This window comes from Odocoileus virginianus, chromosome 6, assembly GCF_023699985.2.
Source record: "Odocoileus virginianus isolate 20LAN1187 ecotype Illinois chromosome 6, Ovbor_1.2, whole genome shotgun sequence".
Classification (NCBI taxonomy): Eukaryota; Metazoa; Chordata; class Mammalia; order Artiodactyla; family Cervidae; genus Odocoileus; species Odocoileus virginianus.
In genome coordinates, this window is record NC_069679.1 from 8,065,992 (window position 1) to 8,081,045 (window position 15,054).

Consider the following 15,054-nt stretch of genomic DNA (forward strand, 5'->3'; position numbering starts at 1 on the left):
CAGGTCACCAGCATCACCACCCTCCGACTGCCCCCAACACCACCCACACACACCTCCTCTCCCTCTCCCCTCTCTCCTTTCCCTCCTGGTGAGTCAGGTTGCTATGTTGGTCTGGTATCATTCATACGGTACGCCCTTACTAGTTTAAATTTTTTCCTACATTTATGGGCATGTACCACTTTTTCATCCCTAGTGATCTTTGCTTCTGTTCTCTCTTCACCAGTTTTGTCAAAGGTTAGTCTATTTTACTAATCTTTTTAAAGAACCAGCATTTTATTGATTTGATCATATCTTTAATGTCTAATTCTTTTGTGTTCTTTATTATTTGCTGTTTTATGTTTTCCTTGGGTTTACTTTTTGTTCCATTTATAAGTTATTGACTTAACTCATAAATTTCCAATCTTTTTTCCCTTAATATATCCATGTAAAGCTCTACATTACCTTTTAAGTATTACTTTTCCCACATTCCACAAATATTTATATATAGTGTTTTCATTGTCATTCATTTCTAAGTAATTTTCAGTTTCAATTGGGATTTCTTTTTTGACCCATGAATCATTTAGAAGTGTTTTTGTTTGCATATACTCAGTGGTGTTGTGTTATCTTGTGATTGTTGTCTTCTTTTTGTGCACCATGGCCAGAGGGCATGGTTGATATAATATCAACCAAAATAACAAAGACCTTTGTTATTTGTTGAAATGCCATTACTACTGTGGGTTTTTTTCAGTATACTCTCTTTGCTTAAAAGGAATGTGATTCTCTAATTGTTGAATGAAGTGTCCTTTTTACATCCTTTAGGTCAAATTTGTTAATTGCATTACTTAAATATTTTGTGTCCTTACTTTCTACCAGCTTTATCTATCGGTTACTGAGAGAGCTGTGTTAAAGTCTCCCACTATTAGTGTGGTTTTGCATCTCCTTGCGACTTTGTCAGTATTTTCTTTAAAGTGGTGGTGTCAGGTGCCTATGTCAAAATGCTATATCTTCATTTTAAAAGATTTCTTTTATCTTTATGTAGTGACTCTCTTTACCTCTAATATATTTTGTTTTAAATTTTATTTTTGTCTGATATTGATATACCTATGCGATCTTTTTTTGGTTAGTATTTGTCTGCTATGTGTTTTCCTGCCCCTTTGTTTTCATTATTTCTGTGTTCTTGCTTTAAATGAATCTCTGCATTTTGCTTTTGATGTCTTTAATTTTATCTGACTCTCTTTTAATTCATTAGTTTAATAATTTATATTTATTGCTTATTGATACACCTGAATTTTTTCTACTCTTCTGTTTTGTACTTGTTTCTCTACAGTGCTTTTCTGACTTATTTTTTCTCCTTTCTTTACTCTATTAGATTGATTTTTTCTCTTTGTAGTCTTCCCATTGGTTTAGATACTGTATTCTATTTCTAGGCTTGTGATGGTTATCCCCAAGTTCTAACTTAATTTCTCAAAGCCTAAGGTCAATCACTAAATATACCCGCTTCCTGACAATACTCAGCTTTAGGTTCAGTCTCTTAACCTTTGTATTAGGTAGAATTGGCTTTAACTGCACGTGATTAAAATAAGCAACAGCTTAAATATGACAGCAGGACACTCCCCACACATATAAAGACAGGCAGGATGTATTCCAGATTAGCTGGCAGTTCCTTTCTAGTCAAGGGGCATTTGAGCTCTAGCCAACAGGAATGAGGAAGAGTGGTCAAAACACTCCTTTGTTTAAGGACAGATCTGCCATCAGCACACAGCTTACGAGCTTACATAGCTTTGGCCAACAACTAGCTGCAAGGGAGGCTGGGCATGCAGTTGCTTTGCTGGACGACAGTGTTCCTTTGTGTGTGTGTGTGTGCGCATGCTTTCCCGTTGTGGTTTTTTTTTTTTAATTAATTTATTTTTTAATTGAAGGATAATTGCTTTATAGAATTTTGTTGGTTTCTGCCAGACATCAACTCTGTTCCTTATTAAAATTAGGATTCATATCACTAAGGAAGAAGGGGGAATGGATATTGACAGGCAGCTAGCAGCCTCAACCACAGCTTCACTCCACCAAATATAAGGACCTTAAGAATTTCTAATCAGTCCCTTCTTCTTTCATGTCCAGGATTTCATTGGCATCTTGTTTTTAGTTTTCACAGTTAGTCATTATTCTTGTTCTCATTTTGTATAATCAATACCTGTTGATGTTTATCCATGTGTTTATCAGTTATGTGTTCCTATTCCTGTTGCATCCTACTTCCTCCTCCTGAAGTTCTTTCCCTTTTGGAAGTATATTAAGAGTTCTGTCATTTGTTCTAGGATTGTCTTCACTTTGCCCTTTTTTTTTTGGCGTGGGGGGTTGCTGCACTTCACAGCCTGTAGGATCTTAGTTCCTGAACCAGGGATTAAAGCCAGTCCTCAGCAGTGAAAGCTCAAAATTCTGACCACTGGACTTCCAGGGAAGTTCTGCCCTAATTCCTGATTGTTAGTTCAATTGGATTTAAGGGTTCAGATTGGCAGTTTCCCCAGAGCCTTGAGTATCTGTTGTCATCTGGCTTCGTTATGCTGTTGCTGCTGCTAAGTCGCTTTAGTCATGTCTGACTCTTGTGCGACCCCATGGACAGCAGCCCACCAGGCTCCTCTGTCCCTGGGATTCTCCAGGCAAGAATACTGCAGTGTGTTGCCATTTCCTTCTCCAATGCATGCATGCATTCTAAGTCACTTCAGTCATGTCTGACTCTTGTGCGACCCCATAGACAGCAGCCCACCAGGCTCCTCTGTCCACAGAATTCTCCAGGCAGTTCTCCAAAAATTCTCCACTGGAGTGGAGACTCCACTGCCATTTCCTTCTCCAGGCTTCTCCACTAGCTGGTGAGAATCTGCTGGCTGCCCAGTTGCCATGGTCTTTTTCTCTGGGAGCTTTTAAAATCTCTGTTCCTGGTATTCTGCAGTTTCCCTACAATTTGTTTAGGTATGGATTACTTTATAGTTATTCTACCTGGAGATCGTTTTGATTTTTGAATCTGAAAATTCATATCTTTCATCAGTTCTCGAAATTTTCAGATGTTGTCTCTTTGAATATTTCTTGTCTGCCACTGTGTCTCGTCTCTTCTCATTCTTTCCTCAGGGTCTTTCTCTTTCACATTAAAAAATTATTTTTTGTTTATCTCTCAGTACTGAGTAGTGCTTTGGATAATTTTCTCAGACCATTCTTCCAGCTTGCTAAGTCTCTCCTCAGCTGTATTCAGCCTGCTGTCTGGCTCATCTATGGAGAGTTTCTCTTTTTTTTTTCCCACATAAAAATGTGTTATTCCTATAAGTTATATTTGATTCTTTTTCAGATCTCTCCTCTTTTTCATAATATCTTGTTCTTAGTGTTCCAACTTCTTTTATGTCTTTAGTCCTTTCCACTGTACATTGTTTTGCATTTTCTTTCCAATTATTTTTCTATCACCTTGGTTCTAATCTTCCTGTGTTGTGTCTGCTCACTCTTGTCCATGGGTAATTGTTTCCTCACGTGTTTTGGAATTTTTATTGTAAGCTCATACTGAATGGGGCTTATTGCTGTGGAAATGATTGCATTCCACAAGTATTGTCTCAGAATGTTTTTTCATTTGCTCCTGAGAGATACTCCAGAGTATTGCTGCATCAATATCAATGTTATGTTAGGTTAATCAGCCTTGTGTTCTCAGACCAGAGCAGTGGTACATAGGACCCCAAAGTGCACAAGGCTCAGAGTCACCTTACATAGCATCCCCTTTGGTGATGGGCAGACTTCCTGGCTTACCCTTTCTGCATTCCAGCTTCGCTCAGGGTCCCAGGCCAGCTCCCCCGCTGGACCTTGTCTCCTGTTTCCACTTAGTGTTTCACACTTTCCAGGTACTCCATTCCTTGAACCGATAGCCTCCCTTAGGGCCACAAGACCTTGACTCGCACCCTTACAGAAGAGGTTTTCCGTTTCCTCTTCGTTTTTGGCACTTGCAGATTTCCTTTCCTACAAATTCATCTGTTACGGTTTTGGTAAAATGTTCCTTGCCTGGGAGCTTGTAGAGGGAGGACTTTTAGGCTCAGTCTCTCCCCATCTCTTCATTCTCTCACTGTCAGAATCAGCCTATTCTGTTTTGTTCAACAAGCTTACTGAGCGCCCCACTCTGTGCCAGAAATTGTGATGGAACTTACTGTCTCTTCCCTCCCTGCTGCACACTTACATACCCACATACGCATACACACACACTGAGAGCCAAGGTCTCAGAGTTTAAACATAAAATCTCAAAAGGTAAGAACAAAAGAGGACAGGAGGGAACCATCCTTCTGAGCACTGTGTCTGTAAACCGCCACCACCACACAGCCCATCACACCAAAAGACAAACCCTGAATATCCAGATGCCTGTAATTGACCCCCCTGTTCACTGCTTAGACCTGCTGCAGACTCAGCCTCTCAGATAGGAGGTCTCAGCATTATTGGAGCAAGAACCCCACTCTCCCTCTGGCATCCTCACGTCCTGACTTCTCTGGGTGTCTGCTCAGCCCGAGACTGACTGGAATAGCCAACATGCTCCCTGCTCTTCCCGCCCATCCATCTTGTCTGAGTTCTCCACAGGGTAGCCGCCACAGCCCCTCTACATGGGCAGGGGGCACCCTTCTGCCACCCACATGGATCCACTTCCTCCAACATAAACTCCTGGGAGCTAGCACCCCCCACCTTTCCCTTCACAGTGGCCCACTGCAGTTTCCTTGTGCCTTCTCCTGTACCACACTGCTCTGGTCCTGGGGCTGCCCTGTCAGCATAGGCCCTCTAGGATGACTGGCACATCCTCTGGAAACACCTTGCCCTCTTGATGGGCCATTTCCTGGCCAATTACTCTGTGTAGGAACACATAGATCTGCTCAGATGAAAGCAGATCTCACCTTGACCCCCTTAGGTGCCTCATGTACAGTCTAGGGTGGCTAGAGGTAAGCAATTTGTTGCTAATAATTGAATATTTGGGAAGAAACATCTATTTCCGTGGTATTTGTGAAGAATAAACTTAGGAAGGGTGATTGAAATGGCATGTCACAAAGGACCATTTCTTCATTTCAAAGAAAATTAAAGGCCAGAAGGGAACCTGCACCCCAGCTTTAGGAATCAGAAGCTGAGAAAGCAGTCTCAGGACCAACGCCTTGCCTCTGGGAGCTCTGCAGTGGGGCATTTGGCCCAGGTAAGCCAGGCTAGGCAGACGGTGAGATTCCACAGGAGCTGACACAGGGCTCACACCTTCATCGCACTGCCGCTCCCCCAGGTGTATCTACACGGAAGCCTCGCAGCCTCCCATCATGCTACTCCATGTGTGTCTGGGAAGCCGTGTCTACAGACAGGCAGTTTCCTACCCCAGCCCAGAGGCAGAGGGAGCAGGGGTATTCGCTAGGGTGACAAGGCCAGCCAGCAGCCTCCCCGTGTTCAAACCCAGCTGAGAAATAAGACTCAGGAAATGGCAGAAAGTCAAAGGCTGTACTGATGTGCAGGGCCTTGCTGGGAATTTCCCACGGAGCCCCATCAGAGGTGAACAGCAGAGCCTGTCTGGGAGCTCACCAGAAGAGGGCAGGCCAGAACCCAGCCCCCCTGTGGGCAGGAGAGCCCCCCTGGGCTGGGCCTGCTGCATACTTCCCACCAGCTTGACTCCTCCTCCTCCTTCCCCAGGCACAGGGCGGAGAAGTGTAATGACAATGCAAGGCCCTCCATGTGGGATGATGAAGCCAAGGGGATGGAGGTGCCCTGGAGTATTTTCTCTTCTATAAGTGAGGCCTTTGTGGCCCTTCCCAAGCCTCCGTGACTCCTGCGCTGGAGAACGGAGGCCCACTGACTCTCAGGCCAGGGCCCCTTGCCTGACCCGACATGAGGGCAGATGCAAGAGTTGCTCTGGTGGTGCCTCAGCTTCTCCTGCTGAGTCAGTCCTGGGGAGCCTCCCCGCACCCCCTACTGCAGCCTCAGTCCTGGCCACCTTCCTCCCAGACACCCCCTGTTGATTAGCCCAGGCACACCCACCCTGGAAGGAAGCGGACCCTCAGGATGAGTGTGACTTATTATCTCATGTACAGTAATTAACATTAGGGACTTCCCCGGGGGTCCAGTGGTTAAGATATCACCTCCCAGTGTGGGGATGCAGGTTCAGTCCCTGGTCAGGGAGCTAAGATCCTGCATGCCTCATGGCCAAAACACCAGAACATGAAACAGAAGCAGTACTGTAACAAATTCAGTAATGACTTTAAAAATGGTCCACATCAAAAAAAAAATTCTTTAAAAACAAATTAATATTATATAGGCTTGCCCACTGCCCTGCCCTTGTCAGCAGTTTAGCAGACATTGGACAGTCTCTGCATTTTTCCAAAAATTGTTTAACTTCTCTAATCTGCAGTTGTCTCCAGGATAAGGAGGGATTAGATTGCTAGTTTTGAATCTTTAGCAGTGCAATGCTTTTTATTGTTTAAAAATGATCTCATTATTAATATAGGGGGAAGGTAGCTTTTTTATTTTTTTTTAGCATGAGTGTGTTAGTATTCATTAAAGGCACCTCCTTATAAAGGCATGAGACCTCTCTTGAAGGACACAAAAATCTGAGAGCTTGGGTCATAGGTGATGGTTGCAGTCTAGTATCTGCATCAGCATCCCACTTATCTCTGACACTGTCTCAGGAGCCTCATATCAAGGAAATCCAGACTCCCCCCGACTGTCCTCTCAGCTTAGACATCTTTTAAACCCATATAGAAGCTTGAAAAAGGAATAGCAGAAAAGTTTTAGACTTTAGTTGCTGACAGTAGCTAGCTGCTGTTCATATGAATTGCTTGCAGCAAGTCTACAGGCCTGTAGGAGCTGACATCACTGGAAGGCTTGACCCACACCCTGGCTGGGCATTGTGCACCTGGCCATTGGGCTGATGTGCTCTGTAGGCACTGGCTTCAGTAAGTGGGCATCACAGCCCTGAGTTCTTTTAGGAGACCAGTGCACCACCCCGGCCTTCCTAGGCATCAACGCATATATTAGCAGTCAGTAATATGCACCAGTCTAACAAGACCACCTATCTGAAGAGCTATAGAAGATCAGTTACCATCACAGTGGTGGGTAACACACTGCCAGTATTCCAGGTAGCATTTAAGAGTTGAAGATAGTTGAGTGTATATGTTATTTTTAATTAGTTTTTTAAAAACAAATATAGCTTAAAATATCTTGATGATTTAAATCAAACTGTGGAAACCCCAACACAGCTCACCCCCTGTGGCCCTGCTGGTCTCTGAGGTCCCACCCCCTCCCACCGCTTCTCCATACTTGAAGGGACTGGAGTGTCACCCCTGCCCTGAGGGCTGGGTCCTGAAGGAACATGCAGAGAGCCTTCAAGTAAGGCCGGCAAGCCCAGTGCAGAAAGGTGAAGTGATGGGCAGCGCCCCTCTGGCCTCTCAGATCACCTCTGATGACTGGACTGGTCCTGTGGCTCATGTTGGACTCTTTATTTTGGACTTAACTGGAGTGTACCTGGGCTGGGCTGGCTGGCTTTTTGGTGGGAGGAGAGGGGGTGGTTTACTTGCTTGAACTGACTCATGGATTTTTGGCGTTCTGCCCCATGCAGCATCATTGGGCCAGGAGGTGCCTGATGGCCTGGGGCTCCTCCAGAGAGAGAAAAGCCCTATGGTCCGGGGAGCCCAGAGCAGCCTCGGCTTGTGGAGCCTTCTCCCTGGGCCTGCCCACCCAACCTGCTGCACTTCCCAACCTAGCACCAGGCTCCTGGGAGGCAATGTAATGTACCATCAATCCAGCTAACTTCTGGTGGTTCCTCAGTGATCAGCACCACATGTTCTTGAGGCTTCCAGTCTCATCCTAGGATAAGGTGGGCTCAAATGTTGATAACACAGAGCAGAACAAGTGTGTGCACTTGTTCCGGAAGAGATGGCGCCCCTCAAGAGGAGATGAATAAAGGCCTCACAGAGTAGATCTTAGGTGTGGGGTGCAGTCTGCTGGCCAGGCATCCTGTTTATTATCGCCACCCTTATCTCTGGGGGGCACATCCCTGGTAGCTCAGTTGGTGAAGGATCCGCCTGCAATGCAGGAGACCCCGGTTCAATTCCTGGGTTGGGAAGATCTGCTGGAGAAGGGATGGGCTACCCACTCCAGTATTCTTGGGCTTCCCTTGTGGCTCAGCTGGTAAAGAATCCGCCTGCAATGAGGGAGACCTGGGTTTGATGCCCCTGGGTTAGGATGATCCCCTAGAGAAGGGAAAGACTACCCACTCCAGTATTCTGGCCTGGAGAATTCCATGGACTGTATAGTCTGTGAGGTCACAAAGAGTCGGACACAACTGAATGACTTTCACTTTCACTTCTCACTTTATTTCTAGGGTGTGGTCTCTGTAGCTGTGGATAATTTCTTCCAGATCCCAGGTCCTCATTCTCCTGCTTCCCCAGAATCTAGACCCAAAGAGAAGGAACAGAACCGGGTAGGCTGGGGTTGTCACGTAGACCCCAGCGCCTGCTGTGAGGACTGGCTGTCCTGCAGAGTGGGTGCCACCATCCCCCAGCCCTGGTGCTGATGAGGAAGGACAGTGTGATGGCTGAGGACACGGGCTCCAGAGACAAGGCCACATTCAAGCGCCCTGGTCCTGCACAGAGTCCTTAGTCTTTCTGTGCCTTAGCTTACCCATCTATAGAACGGGCTTAATGTAATACTCAGTAGACTTGCTGAGTAATAAAGAAATTACTTGATGAGAAGTGCCTGATACAACTTCAATCAGGGAGGACACTGTTTGCCTTTTTTGCCACCCTCTTTTTAGTTTGTCAGTTAAAAACTACCAGTTAAGTCCATGGAATTCTCCAGGCCAGAATACCGGAGTAGATACCTTTCCCTTCTCCAGGGGATCTTCCCAACCCAGGGATCAAACCCAGGTCTCTGGCATTGCAGGCGGATTCTTTACCAGCCGAGCCACAAGGGAAGCCCAAGAATACTGGAGTGAGTAGCCTATCCCTTCTCCAGCGGAGCTTCCCAACCCAGAAATCGAACTGGGGTCTCCTGCATTGCAGGAGGATTCTTTATCAACTGAGCTATCAGGGAAGCCCCAGTTAAAAATAATATACCATAAAAATGAACAGGCACAGAATTTATTATCCCATTCCTACACATAAAGCCTGGGTTGTTATAGGGGGTGGAGGGAACACAGTACCTCCTTTGGTAACTTATTCAAGGGGTTAATAAGATACATAATAATAAAAAATAATGTTGTACCATATATTCTTTAAAAGAGTAGGAATTTAAAACTCGCTGTGCCCAACCTCAGTGAGCAGAGGAGTGGGGTGTCCTCATGGCAGAACACTTAGCTCTGCCACTTTCTAGCTCTGTGACCTTAGCTCAGGTCATGTCTATTGGCATCTTGGTCTCTGTCTGTAAACAGCATCCTGGGTGGTTTCAGGGCCATCTTAGGCAACTGAGGCCTGGCTCAGAGCAGGGGCTTAGTGACGAGATGTGGGAAGAGAGAACAGGCAGGTCACTGTTCCCCGCCACAGGACGTTAGTCCCTTCAGTCTTGTCTGACTCTTGCAGCCCCATGGACTGTAGCCCACCAGGCTCCTCTGTCCATGGAATTCCCCAGGCAAGAATACTGGAGTGGGTTGCCGTTCCCTTCTCCAGGGGACCTTCCTGACCCAGGGATGGAACCCGGGCCTCCCACATTGCAGGCAGATGCTCTACCTGCCACAGTCACGTGGCTAATGGAAGACCTGCTGCCTGCCAGCACTGCAGCGGAGCGGCAGCCGCACCAGCAAGTCGTTACGTGATTCACATGCACAGAGTTCTCTAGGAAGTCATGCAAGAGAGGAAAGTGTGGAGACCCCAGTGGGTAAATTCCTATTTGGGAAGAAATTCGAAGCCCAACTGATTTCAGAGCGCGAAGTGTCAGTGAAGGAACACTGGCCTGGGAGTCCAGACATGTCAGCCTCAGGCCGCCCTTCACCGCAGCAGGTTCGTAACATCTACCTCATGCCCATGCAGTGGGCACCCAGACCCCTCCTCTCCCTGTCCCCTCTGGCAGAAGCATGGGGTGCTGTCCATAGGGGGAGGGTCATGCTGTTAGCCGTCAGGAAAGCGTCTCGTCACGATGACACAGTGGGCAAAAATTTAGGACGTCATTACAAAAGTCGAGGGCCAAACTCTAGGGAAGCCCTGGACGCTAGTGCCCAGGTGGAGGAGGGTGTGCTGGACACGCCTTGTGCTCTGGTTCCCCTTCGCAAGTTACTGCCAGAGCACCGTCTGCCTGGTGGTGGGAGTCTGCACCCGGTGACCCGCTGGCTTTGCTTGTCGTTGACCCGTCACTCGCCCTCTGCTGTGCCCCACCTTGGGGTCCATCCTCCCTCTCGAGGTCCCATCGTCTCCCCTTCATTATGCCTCCATCTTCTGTGGCGGAGTTTGTGGTCCGTTTTACCTCAGCCCTCGCCAGTTTAATGATTGCAGTTGGCCCTGAGAGAATCCAGGAAATGAGAGTGGCTCCCACCGCCTGGTACGGAGGCCAGTGAGCTTGTCCGGGGCTCCAGCCTGCAGAGTGACCGCTCACACACACACGTGTGGGCAGCAGAAGCCTGGGTGTCTGGGGCGGTCACTGGGGGTGGAAGATGCTCTTGATGAGCGGCATGTGGGTGTTGTGGCAGCAGGGGGGTGGGCCACGCCGTGCTCCTGTTGATCCTGGTAGCCTGAGGGAGCTGGAGAGCTTGTCCACATCTGCACTCCTCTGCCTGGGAGGTGGGGGCGGTGTGTGCATTTACCCAGGTACTGAAGAGGGTGTGGCTGCAGCTGCAGGGGGCCACACAGAAACCCCAGGAGGGGCCTGTGAGGGCAGCTGTTGTAGGTGTCGGAGAGCATGCGGTCCTGAGCATGGCACTTGGTGTTCAGAGACCCAGGCGGTGCTTCCAGCCCAGCCCTCACTTCCGTGACTTCACACCGGTCCCTGAGTGTCTGTTTCCTCATCTGCCAGGTGGCCATGTGCACCTCCGCAGCGAGCATGGGGATCCGGTGGGAGAATCGGGACTAAGCTCTTCGCAAGGCCTGGCACACAGCACTGTCCAGAGTGCTGGACTCGGTATTAACCAGTGTGCAGTTTCCATCCTGTCTCCAGGCTTCTGGTGGTTGCAGGCACCTGCTCGAGCCTGTCAGGAGCTACCTAGGAACTGAGGCCCCTCAGGGTGGCAGCGTGATCTTCATGCTTTTTCCCAGCATCGTCCATCAGCTTTTGTTTGTTCATTAAACTCATGAGGAATACCTGCTTTGTGCATGTCTGGGAGTGGAGGGGCATCTGCTACATGGTAGAGAGGAGGGTCACAGGGCTGGGTTCCAGCCCTGAGAATGTACCAGAGGAGCGGCCAGAAGCCCTAGCACTTAATGAGCCGTGTTCCCTCCCCAGGGCTATTTCCTCTTCTGTAAAATGGGTTGTGGTATACTTACCCTGCTTCCCGCCCAGGGCTGATGGGAGAGGGGGGTCAAGTAAGAGTGACCTACCACCCTGACACCCCTCTCCCAGGGGTTAGGACCTGCAGTCTCAGTCCCCTCTGCTCAGACAGGCCTGAATCCTGTGGCAGAAATCAGGCAAGGGGGAGTTGACTCTCGACGTCTGCCTACCCCAAATCAGCCCAGGAGGAGCCCCAGAAAGTCGGTTTGGGTTTCAGAGACTTGTGATCCAGTCACAGCTCTGGGAGCCGAGGCAGGTCAACCGTGAGCCTGTGGCCTGTTTCCTCATCTGCACAGTGGAGGTTATCGTGCCCACCTGTGTGATTTAGCGCCTCCACCCCAGACCTTGAGGTACCCACGGACCCTGTAGGCAGAAAGGCCCCCAGACTGTCATGATCTCTAGCGTTCCCAGTGCCTTCCCAGCTCCGGTTTCCTTCTGTACAACTCTTCATCCTCTCACTCCCCACGTACTGGCTTTCTCGGCGCGTCCAGTCAGGTGGTGGGCCAGGCAGTCCCAAGTTCACCTGCCACAGCCCAGGCTGCCTGGAGAGGCTGGGGTCTCCCCTCCATCTCTGTGTCTCTCCTTTCTTCCTCCCTCTGTGATTCCTCTTCTTATCCCCCCAAACCCATCAGCAGTAGCTGGGGACAAAACTGCTTGTCTCAGTCAGGGTGCAGGGTGGTGTAAAGCCCCAAGGGTACCCAGGAGATGGGAGTCCCGTGCCAGCCAGGGGGTGGGGGAGGGGAGGAAGGGGGCAGAATCTCCACCAAAGCGGTGGGTGCCCACCCTCTCCTAAGTCCCCCTCCTGGGACACCTGGGCGGAATGCTTCCTGCAGCGCAGCCCTCAGCCTTGCTGTGACTGGAAGAACGCTCCCCTCTCCCCTCCTGTGGTTCCGCTCTGCTTGCTCCTGAACAGATGATCGCAGAGATGCAGCATATGGCCCCCAAAGTCACCCGGCATTCTGGGAAAGTGACACTGTGCCACCCCAGGCTGCAGGGGAGGGGCCCATCGGCTCCTGAGCACAGCGTCCCCCTTTGTTCTTCAGAAGGGCACAAGGTCGCTTCCTCCAAGCCTCCTGAAAAGGAGATGTGCTCGCTGACTTCAGGAAGAATTCCTTCTATCTGGGTGCTGATTTAGGCAGGCATACGTGAGGTGGGATTATATATATGGGCAGGGGCACATATGAGGTGGGATTATATATATGGGCAGGGGCACATATGAGGTGGGATTATATATATGGGCAGGGGCACATATGAGGTGGGATTATATATATGGGCAGGGGCACATATGAGGTGGGATTATATATATGGGCAGGGGCACATATGAGGTGGGATTATATATATGGGCAAGGGCACATATGAGGTGGGATTATATATATGGGCAGGGGCACATATGAGCTACGAGGGAGTCCCCCCTGGGCTCTCCTGCCTCGGCCCCCGCTCAGGTTTGAGCAGCCTGGGGGGATGCCCACCCAGCCTGACCTTCCACCCCCTTCCCCAGCTGCAGTCTGCAGGGGATCTGCCCCCTTGGGGGCCCTGCAGGTGTGTTGGGAGCCACAGACAGCTCCCAGGAGGTTCCAGGCAGGGCTGCAGGCCCAGCCCCACTCTGGCCTTGGTGAGCGTCTGCCCTGGGTGGGGTGCCCTTGGCACCCTCTAAGCCGAGCTCCCTCCCTGCCTGCACCTTTGACACTGTTCCCTGTGCCTCTGAGCTGGCCCCACACGGGGTGCTCCGCGGACGGGTTTTCCTGCCCAAACTGGGAAAACCAGGTAAGGGACATGGTGTCAGCCCGGGGCGAGGAAGCCTGGATGTTCTTCCTGTCCCTTGGTCCCAGGGCTGGCCAAGCAGCCGCCTTCCCTCCCCCAGCCTGGTCTTTGACTGCTCCTACAGACATGGGGTCCGGGCATCCAAGCCCCGACCCAGTGCCTCCTGATGAGCTCATAGGGAAAGCTGCCTGGAAAGCCCAGCCTGGTGGGGGTGGGGAGGGCACCTAAGAAGGGCCCAGAACAAGAGGGAGCTGGCAGCTGGAGCTGGAGAGCTGAAGCCAGAGGGAGGAAAGGAGCTGGGGGGAGTGGGAGCCCCCCATTCTCTCTGCCCGCCCAGTGGCTCCGAGTCTCGAGCTCCAGAGTTTGGTAGGGGAGGACACTGCCACGCAAGCACTGCTCAACAGACAAGCGCTTGGGGGAGAGGAGAAGGCTTTGCAGTCTTCCTTTCACCCGTGGCTGCCCCTGCTTTTTTCTGACGATTCCTGGGACTCCCAAGGAGGCCCTAAGATCGTGAGGAGGGAGCTTGTCTCGGACAGCAGGGAAGGGACTGACTGTGGCTGAGTAGTTAGCGCCCGAGGCGGCTGTACTGAGTCTGCTCCCCAGCCCCCAGCTGCTCAGCAGGGGCCAGCACACCCCTCCTGCCCCCGCACCCCGACCCTGTGCCTTCCCTCCACTCGGAGACTGCGGCTTGTTCATAGGAGAGCTTGAAACGGAAGAAAACTGGGCTTGACGTAGCCCCTGGCGAGATGATTCTCCGGTTTCTGGGCAGCAACTGGGCTGGAACGCTGGCGGCTCCGGTGCCTGGCCTTGCCTGCCAGCTGTTGGGAGTGGTGCTGGGCGAGGAGCGGCCGGGCTGTGTGGAATTGGGACAGGCTCAGACCCTGGGGGGCCTTCCAGGCTGGTTGGAGTTTAAGGAGAAGGTAGAATGTGAGGGTTGCAGCGAGTGCTCCAGACAGGCTCCAGACTGCTCTGCCTTGGGCCTCAGTGATCAAGGCTATGAAATGGGACTGAAGCTGCCCTCACCTCACAGGGCTGTTGAGGAAGGCGTTAAACAGGTGACCTGCAAAGTCCAGAGACTGTCACTGTGAATGCCTGTCACAGCTTCCTCCTCTTCTCCACAGGGCCACCCGTTCATCGTGCAGTTCAACGATGGAAATGCCACCGTGGTGTCCATGTGGGTGTGCAGGGCGCTGGAGGAGAGGCGGAGCCAGCAGGGCCCCCCCTGAGGCTGGGTGGACGCTGAGAGCTCAGGACTGGTCACCGAGGGGAAGACCCACCTGCTGCGCCTTCTCCGTTTGCTGTCTGCACCGAAAGAGCTTTGCTGGACTCACCTTCGACACTGCTGGCAGATGGCCTTGCCTAGGAAGCCCTCAAAGGTGGCCCGCCCTGCAGAGCCAGCCCTTGCCCGCCTCGGGTCTGGAAGCCTGACTGGCAGGGTGGGTGGAGGGCTTGGGGCATCAGAAAACGGTGACCCCTACACCCTGGCCCCCTTCCTTCCTCCTAACCGTCTTTGTAAAGGGCCGGGCCCGTCAGCATCCCTGATGGGAATAAAAGTATTACTTCTTTGTAACTGCCTACCCCTGTGAGGGCTGTGCTCTGAAGTGTCTGTTGCCCCCCAGGGCTGGGAGCGGGGCAGGGACAGCTGGGGGGTGGGAGGGCAGTGCCAGCCCCTCCCCCAGCGTGCTTCCTCCAGTTCTGAGGAGGCTCGCAGACCAACCCATCTGACAGGTAAAAAGTGAGGTGTGGCGGTCCCTGAACCAAGTCATCTGGCACGGAGGGGCCAAGCCAGCACCCGTCCTGCGCCATTGCTGGGCTACACTCGAGGGCCAGGCAGTCCCGGCTCCAACTCCAGCTCCAACACAGTGATCTGAG

At 50.9% G+C, this 15,054-nt stretch overlaps 1 protein-coding gene across 1 annotated transcript in view; it reads left to right on the forward strand.

The window, feature by feature from the left end:
• MAP2K5 (mitogen-activated protein kinase kinase 5) overlaps nucleotides 1–14,752 on the forward strand; it is a 263,311-nt gene extending 248,559 nt beyond the window's left edge. Inside the window, exon 22 of the mRNA XM_020891250.2 lies at nucleotides 14,304–14,752. Within this exon, the coding sequence (XP_020746909.1) occupies nucleotides 14,304–14,408 (105 nt within the window). The 3' untranslated portion in view covers nucleotides 14,409–14,752. The remainder of the gene's footprint in view (nucleotides 1–14,303) is intronic.
• Nucleotides 14,753–15,054: the final 302 nt, after the last annotated feature.